Source organism: Rhinopithecus roxellana, chromosome 9 (genome assembly GCF_007565055.1).
Source record: "Rhinopithecus roxellana isolate Shanxi Qingling chromosome 9, ASM756505v1, whole genome shotgun sequence".
In the NCBI taxonomy this organism is placed as follows: domain Eukaryota; kingdom Metazoa; phylum Chordata; class Mammalia; order Primates; family Cercopithecidae; genus Rhinopithecus; species Rhinopithecus roxellana.
The window spans coordinates 27,604,662-27,618,874 of NC_044557.1; the positions used below are offsets into that span (position 1 = coordinate 27,604,662).

At 41.8% G+C, this 14,213-nt stretch overlaps 1 protein-coding gene across 1 annotated transcript; it reads left to right on the top strand.

The window, feature by feature from the left end:
• The first annotated feature begins 101 nt into the window (after positions 1–101).
• Positions 102–14,206, top strand: MAK16 (MAK16 homolog). The gene is made up of 10 exons (XM_010372191.2): positions 102–567; positions 4,038–4,087; positions 4,180–4,289; positions 4,393–4,457; positions 4,656–4,807; positions 5,850–5,904; positions 10,916–10,990; positions 11,953–12,069; positions 12,559–12,624; positions 13,709–14,206. The coding sequence occupies exons 1-10, from the start codon at positions 553–555 to the stop codon at positions 13,904–13,906; spliced, it is 903 nt and encodes a 300-aa protein (XP_010370493.1). The 5' UTR covers positions 102–552; the 3' UTR covers positions 13,907–14,206.
• Positions 14,207–14,213: the final 7 nt, after the last annotated feature.

Here is a 14,213-nt window from a genome sequence, read left to right on the forward strand (position 1 = left end):
CACCCGGTGCCGCACCCAACATGGGCGTGTGTAGTGGCCAAGGCAGGATATGTGGGGCAGGGCCGGGGACTGGCTGCGAGCTGTGGCCGGGGGACTCGGAAGAGCGGGGACCCAGCCCCGACGCGCCGCCCGCACCTTTCCCCAGCCTTCTCCCAGCAGAGGGGAGGCCCGGCAGGGAGAGGTCCCATCCTCATGAACGGTCGCAAACAGGGCGCTAGGGAAGTACGCGCGACCCCCGCGGTCCCCGCGCTCCAGGATTCGGCCGCCAGCACGCGTCCTGCCTCCCGCGGATAGCACTGCGGCCCAACTGGGTTCCCAGCTCCAGGCAGCGACAGGAAACAAGCCCCAGCGTTGCGGGCGCGCGCAGACGCCAGCGTGGTGGAGACGCGGAGGCGCGCGCAGCGGCGAGGCTGCCAGGGGACATTTCGCAACACCCAGAGTCTCAGCGTTTCTCGAGATAGGTGAGGCTGGGCGTTCCGGAAGTGGTTTCCCGGAAGGAGCATGTCTGCGCCCGCGATCCGGCCGGAAGTTGCACGCTGATCCACGGACACCATGCAGTCGGATGATGTGAGTCTCCTACCGTTGTTCTGTCACTCGGGGTTTGCGCAGGGAATTTTGCCCATTTTCGGACACTTAGAAAACGCCGACGCAACGGGCCTGTTGCCTCGTGCCGCTCTGGATGCGAGGCTTCCGGAACCCCGATTTTCCAACATAGGTTCTCACGCGTGTCTTGCAGGGGTCTCCTGCCCGCTGCCCCGGCCGGGTTGTGAGCACAGGACTCCGTCACCTCATCCCATGGGGTCGATGTGTCCCGTCTTTCGTGCCTACCAATGCAGGACGTCGCGCCATGCTGTCAGCTGTCAGCTCCGGACTTGGGGTCGGGGGCAGCAGGGGATTTGGCGAAGTTGACTCCAAGTTTAAGCGTCCTTCTCATCCATGCGCGCGTTACTCTTCCACCTGCGTTTCCTTTGTTAGGCTTTTGTTTGCATTTGCTCTACTTCTAAGTCATAATTTTGGAAGTATCCTAGATTCATTCATTGAGTGTTTTGTTGGAGAAATGCTTAAGTGCTTACAGTGTGCCAGGCATTGTGGTAATTATTGAGGATTTGGTTAACCAGAAAAAATGCCCCACCTCTCCTGGAACACTGGTGGGGGAGACACAGTAAACAAGTGAATAAATAAATTAACAATTACACTGTATAATCGTACTATGAAAGAAAGACCAGGGATGATGAAGGATACTTCAGATAGGGGTACTCAGGCAAGGTTTCTCTGAACAGAAGATGTTTGAGTTGAGATCTAAAAGATAAGAATAAGCCAGTCACTGGGGAGCTGAGGAAAACGCAGGCAGTAAGAACACTAAAGTACAAAGAGTTGAAGATATGAGAGAATGAATATAAGGGTCATCAAAGTGACATGTAAGAGAGGTAATGAAATTAGATATGCTTGCCAGGGAGAGGTCATGTAGAGTGTTGTAGGAAGTGTTTTTAGGCCTTTTAATGATCTATGTTTGTGAAAAGTTGTCTGGTTGCTGCGTGAAGGACTTTTGGAGAGAAAAAATGAAAGCAGGGAGACTAGGGTATGAGGAGGGTTGCTTCAAGCCAAATGCAGTGGCTCATGTCTGTAATTCCAACACTTTGGGAGGCTGGGGCTGGAGGATCGCTTGAGGCCTGGAGTTCGATTCCAGCCTAGGCAACAAAGTGAGACTCCATCTCTACAAAAAATAAAAAATTCGCCGGGCGTGGTGGTGCTCGCCTGAGGTCCCAGTTATTTCGAAGGCTGAGACAGAAGGACTACTTGAGCCCAAGAGTCCGAGGCTGCAGTGAGCTATGATGGCGCCACTGCACTCCAGCCTGGGTGACAGAGAGACCCTGTCTCTAAAGTAAAATCTTTTAAAAAACTATAGTAGTTTCGCCTAAGGTAGTAATTTAATGGTGGAGATGAAAAGAAATTGATGAATTTGAGACCTGTTACGTCAGTATAACTGACAAGGTAATTCGCTCGCGGAGCGAATTTGGTGATGGATTAAGTGAAGAAGAAAAGGAAGAAATCAAAGGATTTGAGATATAAATACACAGTTCAATGGTGATTTTATTTATTGAAGTGGGGGAACTCTAGGGAAGACTGTTCTTATGAGGGATGTGGAATTGAGAACTTCATGTGGATATGTTAATATTTATGTTGCCTTTTAGATATTGAAGTGGAGATGTCATATACAAATCTGGTGCTCAGGAAACAAGTCTGACCAGGAATAACAATTTGGGAGTTATCCATTTATTTAAGTATCAGAGATGACACTTAAAGTCACAAGCCTAAAAGAGCTCCCTTATTCTTCTTTCCTGTTTCCTATCATCGCCCACCAGACACACCTATAAGATTCTCAAAGTGTGTTTTATTCTTTTGCCCTCTTCATATTTTTCCTTTAACAGCGGTAAAGCTTTTTTTCCCCCAGTTCCTCAAGGCAGTGCACTCAAAGGCTGTCATACTCTTATGCATGCTATGTGGTCTTTAGACCTGCTATTTTGTGATACTTTGTTTACATATCTTTCCCCCTAACTAGATAGACAAAACTTTTCTTTCATTCAGTAAATACTTAAGTGGCTACTGTGTGTCAGGACTTGGAGAGATCAGTGCCTTACATAAATTAAGTATATAATGCTGAATGAATAAAGAGCACATTAGTTATAGGAGGATAGCAGTAGATAGTTTTCTTTGCCCTCAATGAGATAAAATTATGGTATGTATATCTAAAAATCTAATACCTTGAAGCCTTTTTTTTTTTTTTTTTAAGATGGATTCTCACTCTGTTGCCCAGGCTGGAGTGCAGTGGCATGATCCCAGCTCACTGCAACCTCTGCCTCCTGGGTTCAAGTGATTCTCCTGCCTCAGCCTCCCAAGTAGCTGGGATTACAGGCACCTGCCATCACGCCTGGCTAATTTTTGTATTTTTAGTAGAGACGGGATTTCACTATGTTGGCCACGCTGGCCTCAAACTCCCGACCTTAAGTGATCTGCCTGCCGTGGCACCCAAAGTGCTGGGATTACAGGTGTGAGCCACCGCGCCTGGCCCATGAAGGCTTTAATAATGGATAATGAACATAAGTAAAAAAGGAAAGTTATGAAGTATATATAATGTGATCTCACAGAGCATGTCCAAAAAAAACTGGAAAAATATTTACAAAATATTAATGAAATTTTATCTCTGGGTAATGGAGTTATGATTATTGCTGATCTGTATTTAGCTTTTCTCTTAGAATCTGCGGGGTTTTTTTTTTTTTTTTTTTTTTTTGGTGAAATGGAGTCTTGCTGTCGCCCAGGCTGGAGTGCAGTGGTACAATCTCTGCTCACTGCAAGCTCTGCCTCCTAGGTTCACGCCATTCTCCTTCCTGCCTCAGCCTCCGGAGAAGCTGGGACCACAGGCACCTGTCACTATGCCCGGCTAATTTTTTGTATTTTTAGTAGAGATGGGGTTTCACCATGTTAACCAGGATGGTGTCGATCTCCTGACCTCGTGATCTGCCTGCCTTGGCCTCTCAAAATGCAGGGATTACAGGCGTCAGCCTCACCGCACCCAGTCGGGGTTTTTTTTGTTTGTTTTTTGTTTTCAGATGGAGTTTCACTCTTGTTGCCCAGGCTGGAGTGCAATGGCACAATCTTGGCTTACTGCAACCTCTGCCTCCTGGGTTCAAGCGATTCTCCTGCCACAGCCTCCCAAGTAGCTGGGATTATAGGCATACGCCACCATGCCCAGCTAATTTTGTATTTTTAGTAGAGACAGGGTTTCTCCATGTTAATCAGGCTGGTCTCAAACTCCTGACCTCAGGTGATCCGCCCGCCTCAGCCTCCCAAAGTGCTGGGATTACAGGCGTGAACCACTGTGCCCGGCCTTGCTGTTTGTATTTTAAAAAGTAAACAAGTCAGGCTATTTTACAAAACATTTCTTCCTCTCATTCCTGTCCTTGGGCATTGCCTTCTTGAATTAATATAGTATCTCTTGGGGCAGAGGATTTGAAATGGACTTTTACTTTGTCTTGCAGGTTATCTGGGATACACTAGGAAACAAGCAATTTTGTTCCTTCAAAATAAGGTGAGTCTGGATTTACAACTTGATCAAAGATTCCTTCAGTTGCCTTTTTGGTAACCCATTTTATAATCTTTGTTTCTTTTTTCCCATTCTAGAACCAAGACTCAGAGCTTCTGCCGAAATGAATATAGCCTGACTGGACTGTGTAATCGGTCATCCTGTCCCCTGGCAAATAGTCAGTATGCCACTATTAAAGAAGAGAAAGGTAACTTCCCAGTTTTAACTTCTAGAAGAACTGCCCACAGCTCTTATAGGGATGTTCTTTAGTTTCTGTAAATAACACTAAAGCTATTTTACTTTATCCTCAGGACAGTGCTACTTGTATATGAAGGTTATAGAACGAGCAGCTTTTCCTCGGCGTCTCTGGGAACGGGTAAGCCTTACAACAAAGCTACAGTGACCACTGATCAAGAGCCTCAATGCCACATGCTTGACCATGATGCCCAATTCCATGACCATATCTAGATTAAACTTTTGGGGCCATCCTCATTAGGCCATAGGTGTCACTGACAGTGAAAACCTAATGAATCATTTACACTTACCCTTCAAACTTCCTTTTTCTGTTTGGTAGGTCCGGCTTAGTAAAAACTATGAGAAAGCACTGGAGCAAATAGATGAAAATCTGATTTACTGGCCCCGTTTCATTCGACACAAATGTAAGCAGAGATTCACCAAGATCACCCAATACCTAATTCGAATTAGAAAACTTACACTAAAGCGACAGTAAGTATTTGGGTCCTTCATTATTTTTAAATCTATCTTTTCGTGGAGCTTGTTTTGAAGTTGAGAAATTGTGAAACTTCAGGGCTTTCTATTCAACTTTGTGGAGTCTGTTATGATGTACTAAGAAGAAACTTTAGACTAAAGGTGTGCCCTTTGATATGGCAGGACTTTTAAAACAGTAGAATACAACTTGATTATCACCCTCCTTGTCTGAAAATCTGCCAGAAAATTTTCTTTTCTTTTTTTTTTTTTTTTTTGAGACGGAGTCTCACTCTGTTGCCCAGGCTGGAATTTGCAGTGCCGTGATCTCAGCTCACTGCAACCTCCACCTTCCCTGTTGAAGCAATCCTCCCACCTCAGTCTCCTGAGTAGCTGGGATTACAGGCATGGACCACCATGCCTGGCTAATTTTTTTTGTATTTTTAGTAGAGTTGGGGTTTCACCATGTTGGCCAGGCTGGTCTAGAATTCCTGACCTCGAGTGATCCGCCTGCCTCAGCCCCCCAAAGTGCTGGGATTACAGGCATGAGCCACCATGCCCAGCCTTCAGAAAATTTCTTCTATGACCCCTGAGGGAATCTTAACTTTAGACATTTGAAAATGATCTAAGACATGTGAATATACAGGACTGTAAGAACTTTACTCTGGATTCACTGAAAACTAATTTTTAAAAGTGATATGAAATCCCCAGAATTAACAGAATACCTTCTCTAGGACCGTTAGGCCCTAATGCTTTTTGATTGTGATCTACAGAGAATGCTAAAGATGATGTCAGACTTCGACAGAAAATTCTTTTTTCTTAGTTCACTAAAGTCTTAATTTTAGCCCTGAGAATCCCAAAATGCCTAAACAAAAATGGCCAGATTAAAATATACGTAAAAATATGTGACTTTTTATAGCATTAAATTTCTAGAAGCATTTAGTGTATCTTGCTGTATTGAGCTGAGAGCTACAGCACCAATTCCAATCCTTTTTTCTTCTCTTCTTTAAAAAGGAACACAGCACATGACAGTGGATTTTCTGATATATTTTCTTTCCCTTAGGAGGAAACTTGTTCCTTTGAGTAAGAAGGTGGAGCGCAGGGAGAAAAGAAGAGAGGTAACTTATTGTTGTGCTGTTCATACCTTCTGCGTTTTCTTTCTGAGGGGCTCTTACAGATTCAGTCACCATCATGTGTGTAAACTGTTCAGGCCCTGGATAATGGTTCACTAATAGATAACTATTAGTTGCCTAAGACGTTTGATTTTTCATATTTTAAGATTATGATTTTCAGCACAGGTTAAAGTATGTGTGCTTTGGGGATATATGTAATGGAGAACAGAAAGAATCCACAACTCCTTTGTCTGAAATTCTTGTGGTCAAATATTTCAGAATTCAGAATTTTGATGTTGCCTATTTTACATACTACATAACATCTTTAGTAGATTTTGAGCATTCTAATCAAATGGAATTTCTGCAGTGAAATACAGTACAGCCATGCAATGAGTAATAACATCATGGAAAATTGGGCATCCATCCCCTCAAGCATTTATGCGTTGTGTTACAAACAATTCAGTTATACTTACAGTTGTTTTAAAATGTACAATTAAATTATTATTGACTATAGTCACCCTGTTGTGCTGCTACCAAATACTAGGTCTTATTCATTCTTCCCATTTTTTTAGCGGGGGATACCCATTAATCATCCCTACCCCCATTACCCTTCCCAGCCTCTGGTAACCATCCTTCTACTGTGTATATCCATGATTTCAATTGTTTTGATTTTTTGATCCCACAAATAAGTGAGAATGTGCAATGATTGTCTTTCTGTGCCTGGCTTCTTTCACTTAACGTTATGACCTCCGGTTCCATCCATGTTGTTACAAATGACAGAATCTCATTCTTTTTAATGGCTGGATAGTACTCTATTGTGTATAAGTACCACATTTTCTTTATCCATTAATCTGCTGATGGACACTTAGGTTGCTTCCAAATTTTGGCTATCGTGAACAGACCTGTAACACACATGGAGTGTGGGTATCTCTTTGATATACTAATTTCCTTTTGGGTCTGTACCAAGAAGTGGGACTGCTAGATAGTATGGTAGCTCTAGTTTTAGTTTTTTGAGGAAGCTCCAAACTGTTGGAGCTCCATAGTGGTTGTACTAATTTACATTCCCACCAACAGTGTACAAGGGTTCCCTTTCTCCACATCCTCTCTAGCATTTGTTATTGCCTGTCTTTTAAAGGATAAAAACAATTTTAACTGGGGTGAGATATCTCGTTTTGATTTGCATTTCTCTGATGATCAATGATGTTGAACACCTTTTCATATGCCTGTTTGCCATTTGTATGTCTTCTTTTGAAAAACATCTATTCAGATCTTTTGCTTCCCCAATCCCTGCCCCCTGCCTTTTTTTTTTTTTTTTGAGACCGGGTCTTACTGTGTTGTCCAGGTTGGAGTGCAGTGGTGCGATGTTGGCTCACTGCAAACTCTGCCTCCTGGGCTCAAGTGATTCTTATGCCTCAGCCTCCCACATAGCTGGGACTACAGGTGCATGCCACCATGCCTGGCTAATTTTTGTATCTTTTGTAGAGATGGGGCTTCCGTATGTTGCCCACGCTGGCCTTGAACTCCTGGGCTCAAGCAGTCCACCCACTTCAGCCTCCCAAAGTGCTGGGATTACAGCTGTGAGCCACCGTGTCTGACCCTTTTGTCCACTTCTTAATCCAATAATTAGAATTTTTTCCTATAGAGTTGTTTTAGCTCCTTATATATTCTGGGGTTTTTTTGTTTTGTTTTGTTTTGTTTTTGAGATGGAGTCTCGCTCTGTCACCCAGGCTGGAGTGCTGTGGGGCAATCTCAGCTCACTGCAACCTCTGCCCCTGGGGTTCAAGCAATTCTTGTGCCTCAGCCTCCCAAGTAGCTGGGATGCCAGGCGCCCAGCACCATGCCTGGTTGTTTGTTTTGTATTTTTAGTAGAGATGGGGTTTCGCCATGTTGGCCAGGCTGGTCTCAAACTCCTGATCTCAGGTGATCCACCTGCCTTAGCCTCCCAAAGTGCTGGGATTACACTTCTGGCCTATATTCTGGTTATTAATCCCTTGTCAGGTGGATAGTTTGCCCAGTCAGTGGGTTGTCTCTTCACTTTGTTGTTTCCTTTGCTGTGCAGAAGCTTTTTAACTTGGTGTGATCCCATTTGTCCATTTTTGCTTTGGTTACCTGTGCTTGTGGGATATTAAGAAATTTTGCCCAGACCAATGACCTGGAGTTTTCTCGGTGTTTTCTTGTAGTTTTATAGTTGGAGGTCTTAGATTTTTTTAATCCATTTTGGTTTGATTTTCGTATATAGCACAAGATAGGGGTCTAGTTTCATTTATCTGCATGTGGATATTAGGTTTTTCCAGCACCATTTATTGAAGAGACTGTCTATTCCCCTGTGTATGTTCTTGGTACCTTTGTTGAAAATGAGTTCACTGTACGTGTGTGGATTTGTTTCTGGGTTCTCGATTCTGTTCTATTGGTCTCTGTGTCTGTTCTTACGCCATTACTATAGTGATTTGGTTGCTATAGTCCATAGTATAATTTGAAGTTTGGTAATGTGATTCCTCTTGGTTTTCTCTTTGGTTTGTTTGTTTGTTTGTGTTATTTTGTTTGGGATAGCTTTAGCTATCCTAGATCTTTTGTGGTTTCATAAAAATTTTAGGATTGTTTTTTCTATTTCTGTGAAGAATGTCTTTGGTATTTTTCTTTTTTTTAATATTTATATTTGTCATTGGTATTTTGGTAGGGATAGCTTTTCTTTTGATTCTTCTGTCCCCATTAATCACAGAGTTATGTGTCTAAAATCTGTATCATTGGTCTGCAAACTTGTGCTCACCTCAATAAAATTTTTGAACATGTACTCCCCAATGTTATTTATAAATATTTTATTTTGAGACAGAGTTTCGCTCTGTCTCTCAGGCTGGAATACTGTGATGCAATTTCAGCTCACTGCAACCTCCGCCTCCCAGATTCAAGCGATTCTTGTGCCTCAGCCTCCCAAGTAGCTGGGATTCCAGACATGCACCACCAGGCCCGGCTAATTTTTGTATTTTTTGTAGAGACGGGGTTTCACTATGTTGGCCAGGCTGGTCTCAAACTCCCAACCTCAGGTGATTCACCCACCTCAGCCTCCCAAAGTGCTGGGATTATAGACTAAATGTTATTATACATATACACTTCCACTAATAACATGACGTGTATTGTAACTAATTGTGACGTAGTGAAACAAAAGTCTGGTTCTTAGCTGAGTATGTTGTCTTGAAGGGCTGTCATAACTGAGGGATTGTAGAGAAGTGCATTGTCAATAGGTGGTCTAAAGTACTATAATTCTTCATTATGCTCCATCAGTTATGGAGCGGCTTTTTTTCAAGTCCAGTTAGTGAGTTTTCATCTCCAGTTGTCAAACAGGTGTTCTTAAAACCTTTCGGAAGAAATTAATTTTTTCTATTTTCACCAATTGAGTTTGTAACCCTCTGAAAAATGTAGATTTGGAAGAGTTTTAAATGGATTACAATATTCTGTTTCCACATTTCTAAAGTGTGTGATTGCAGTTTTTATAGGAGACATGTTTTCAGCAGTGCCATATATAGATACAATCACTTTTCACAATGTTCACAGAACAAGCTTTTTTTCAAAAAACAATTGTCTTCCTCAAACTATTAAAATGTTGCCTTTGTCTGGAAGAAACAGATTAAGTGTATTTACTTTTAAAAACTTCTACTGGGTTGCATAAAAAGATTGGCAAATTTGGAATATTTTTCTTTTCGTGAAAAATGCATGGATCCTTTTTAGGTTCTACAACTCTCACTCTCACCCAGGCTGGAGTGCAGTGGCGCTATCTTGGCTCACCGCAACCTAAACCTCCTGGGTTCAAGCAATTCTTGTGCCTCAGCCTCCTGAGTAACTGGGATTACAGGCATATGCCACTCTGCCCGGCCAATTTTTTGTGTTTTTAGTAGAGACTGGGTTTCACCACATTGGCCAGGCTGGTCTTGATCTCCTGACCTCAGGTGATCTGTCCACCTTGGCCTCTCAAAGTGCTGGGATTACAGGCGTGGGTCACCTTGCCAGCCTGGTTCTACAACTTTTAAAAGCACTAACCCCTTAGATAACCGCATACTTTTATAACTACTCTCTATCTTTGGCAGAATATTCAATGTAATCTATGAATCCACTTAACTAAGCAAACATAAACAGTTAAATAGTCGTCTAAATAAAAGACTGAGAGCACTACTTGCAAGCCCTATGTGCGGTATTCCTCCCTTGAGATATCTGGCTCACTGTATCTGACACACAACTATTTACTTTATAGACAGAGTCAAGGCACAGATGTCAGTGTACAAGAAAAGTAGTAATGATGTTTAATTTTTTTAAGGAAAAAGATAACGTGGAAGTTTTGAATATTTTCTTCCTACACTTCATTGGACACCCTTGAAGTGTAAGCACCCCACTCTAGAGAACAACACAGAACATCGCTGTAGCCTTTTAACTGATCCATGTGCCCCTACACAGTTTTAGGTAATCATCCTAACATAATTTATAGGTATAACACTTTAAAACCCTCTATGACTTTTACTGTCAAATTAATGCACCATCCTAGGCTACTGTGTGGTAGTACAGGTTGATGTCATGGATCATCTCCAATGAGAGAAAACTGGAGGAAGAGATTTTTACCTATTCTGTCACATGGAATCTAACATGATTTTAGAAAATGTAAACGAATGAAGATTTCTGTTCTCTTTTCTCAGCTTTTACAAAGTCTGGCTCCAGAGTTGCTAGATTATTTCTGAGACACTTAAATGTATATAGACCTACATGTTTTGTATCCGTCAAAGGCTTTGTTAGAATTTAATTTAGAATGTTGTTTACAAAACCATAGGAATTTCAAAATGGAAAGGTCCTGAAGAAAGTTTACAAGAGAAAGAAGAAGAAATCTATCTGGTTGGAGAGGCAAAAGCCAGTAATAGCAAGGAGGGGAAATGATTACATTGTCTTTCTTATGAACAACTTCGTAGTTTCTTCCATTTTTATAAGATGAATAATGAGCACTGATGAATTAAATGGATTTGCTCTTTCCCCCTTATAGGAAAAGGCATTAATAGCTGCTCAGCTGGACAATGCTATTGAGAAGGAATTACTGGAGAGACTGAAACAGGATACGGTGAGAAAGCCATTAGCTTTGGGGTACTGAAATTTTAAGTTGTAGTATGTTGCTAAGACACATTGGGTTTTTTGGTTTTTTATTTTGAGATGGAGTCTTGCTTTGTCACCCAGGTTAGAGTGCAGTGGCACAATCTCGGCTCACTTCAAACCTCTGCCTCCCGAGTTCAGTTCTCCTGCCTCAGCCTCCCGAGTAGCTGGGATTACAGGCACTGCCACCACGCCCAGCTAATTTTTGTATTTTTAGTAGAGATGGGGTTTCACCATCTTGGCCAGGCTGGTCTTGAACTCCTGAGCCACCGCACCTGGCTGGGAAATGTTTTTTAACCTGATATGAAGATCTCCACTCGAATTTTATCCCTGGAATAAAATAAATCCATATCGGCGTGGCTTCCTTGTTTTAATTAATGCAAGCACATAAAATGCTTTGGTTACCCTTGATACTCCATTCACTATAAGAGACCTTTCCCTTTTTGCCATTATTCTCAACTCCATTCACCAAGACGATTCCAGATTTCTGTATAAAAGCCATGGAGTTTTGCTTCTCTTACATATTACCCTAGTCTTTTAAGGCTCTTTGAAATAAGTTTGTATTCTCTTTTTAAAAATGAGTGTTGTTTATACAGACAACATGACTAAAGTATGCTTTGTCCTTATTATTTCCCCTTGTCAGCAAAATTACATTTGTCCCAATGCATGGGTTTGATAGACGATTACATTTTAAATGATTTTAAAATGTAACTCCATAGAAGTTACCTATTTGATACTAACTACAGATGATTTAAATGTTCAAAAGAACATGCTTTTTTAAGACACTGCTGGCTTTACACTTAAAAATATTACTTATTGAATTAAGTATTCTGATTTAATCACTGAGGAAAAAATAATATTCTCCACAGAGAGTGGAACTTCAAGTGTAATATCCAAAAGTAGTTAAAGCCAATCTGTGTTTATGTTCTTCAGTATGGCGACATCTACAACTTCCCCATTCATGCCTTCGACAAGGCCTTGGAACAACAGGAGGCAGAGAGTGACTCTTCAGATGCTGAGGAAAAAGATGATGAAGATGATGATGAGGAAGTAAGTCTTGTTTTTGTTTTGCCAAACCTACTAGATACTATTTGTATATAACTGACAAACAGAATATCATCTTCAGTCCGCCAACCAAAAATGATTGTCGTCTTTTTTCTTTCACGTGATTAATTTTGGTTTAGCACTGGTTGCTCTGTTCTTCAGGCTAACCAACAAACCATTAACAGTTTTAGTCTTAATTTATTGATTTTGTAAAATTGTTCCTGCAAGGTGACAGATTATAAAGCCTTTCCTGTCTGTATCTAGTTTTTAACCATAATGAGGATGTTTTATTGCTAATAATTTAAATCAAGAATAAGAATGATCTGGTAGCCCTAAAATTTTTAAAATTCAGAAGCATTAAACTTAGGAAGAACTAAATTTTGGTTGCCTAGTGAATAGACTGTGGTTCTGATTATGTTATTTTGTACTTACTTAGATGTCTTATCTGAATCTTCATTATATATTCTGAACCTAACAGTTACGTTTTATTTATAGGATGTGGGGAAAAGAGAATTTGTCGAAGATGATGAGGTAGATGAGAGTGACATAAGTGATTTTGAGGTGAGCTTTATGGGTAAAAAGATTGTCCTTTGACCTGCAGCAAAAAAAACAGGGAGGTGGCCAGGCACAGTGGTTCACTCCTATAATCCCAGTACTTTGGGAGGCCACAATGGGAGGACTGCTTGAGCTCAGGAGTTAAAGACCAGCCTGAGTAACATAGTGAGACCTCATCTCTAAGGATGCCATGGAGCGATCTGGACTCACTGCAACCTCAGCCTCCCGGGTTCAAGCAATTCTCCTCCCTCAACCTCCCAAGTAGCTGGAATTACAGGCATGTGCCATTCCACCTGGCTAATTTTTTGTATTTTTAGTAGAGATGGGGTTTCACCATGCTGGCCAGGCTGGTCTAGAACTCCAGACCTCAGGTAAGCTGACTGCCTCAGTCTCCCAAAGTGCTAAGATTATAGGCATGAGCCACTGTGCCTGGCCTAAACATTTTTAAAAATCATTGGCCAGGTGCAGTGGCTCATGCCTGTAATCCTAGCACTTTGGGAGGCCGAGGTGGGCTGATCACCTCGAGGCGGGTGGATCATGTGAGGTCAGGAGTTCGAGACCAGCCTGGCCAACATGGCAAAACCCAGTGTCTACTAAAAATACAAAAATTAGCTTGGCATGGTGGCGCATGCCTGTAATCCCAGCTAATTGGGAGGCTGAGGCAGAAGAATTGCTTGAACTTAGGAGGTGAAGGTTGCAGTGAGCTGAGATCGCATCACTACTCCAGCCTGGGCAACAGAGCGAGACTTTGTCTCAAAAAAAAAAAAAAAAGAAAGAAAAAAAATTAAAATTCAGCTGGATGTGGTGGCGGTTGCCTGTAGTACCAGCTACTCAGGAAGCTGAGGTGGGAGGATTGCCTGACTACAGCAGTTTGACGCTGCAGTGAGCCATGACTATGCCACTGCACTCCTGCTTGGGCAACAGAGCAAGACCCTATCTTTAAAAAAAAAGAAAAGAAACGGGACAATTACTGAACATAGACATAGACAAATCAATTCCCTAGTCTATTCTAAATAGAGGGGACAATGAAGGGCGTTTGGAGAAATCTAGTATTTTCCTTCCTCCTTTATCTTTTCTCTCCCCGTATTAGGATATGGATAAACTGGATGCCAGCAGTGATGAAGATCAGGATGGTAAATCCTCCAATGAGGAGGAGGAAGAAAAGGCCCTTAGTGCACAACACAAAGGCAAAACGCCCTTGAGAGGACCACTGCGGAGAAAACGAGCCTATGTGGAAATAGAATATGAGCAGGAGACAGAGTCCATGGCCAAGGCCAAAACCACGTGATTTCCCTTTCAACATTTATACCCAGGACTGAACATGCAGAACTGTTTCTTTTTTTTTTTTTTAAACACATACACACCTCCAGTTTTTGCTCTTTTGTGTTGTGTTGAACACCGTATTTGTGTTTTTATTATTTATGCCATGTCAGTGGGGCAAGAAATCTGGAGTGAAGAAAGCTAAGTTGTGAATAAGAGTGTTTTTATAGCATATGTGTTGAAGTAACAGCTTGTGCCTGAGAAACTTAACAGATGAGTTCTTGGATCTGGGATGAGATGACGGATGTAAATATTTCTAAATTTTAAATGCTACA

Bases quoted from the DNA above. Each gene is read 5' to 3' on its own strand.
- MAK16 (XM_010372191.2), top strand. The intron at 4,808-5,849 runs GTAAGTATTTGG...TCTTTCCCTTAG, and splicing joins AAACTTACACTAAAGCGACA to GAGGAAACTTGTTCCTTTGA. The intron at 12,625-13,708 runs GTGAGCTTTATG...TCCCCGTATTAG, and splicing joins GTGACATAAGTGATTTTGAG to GATATGGATAAACTGGATGC.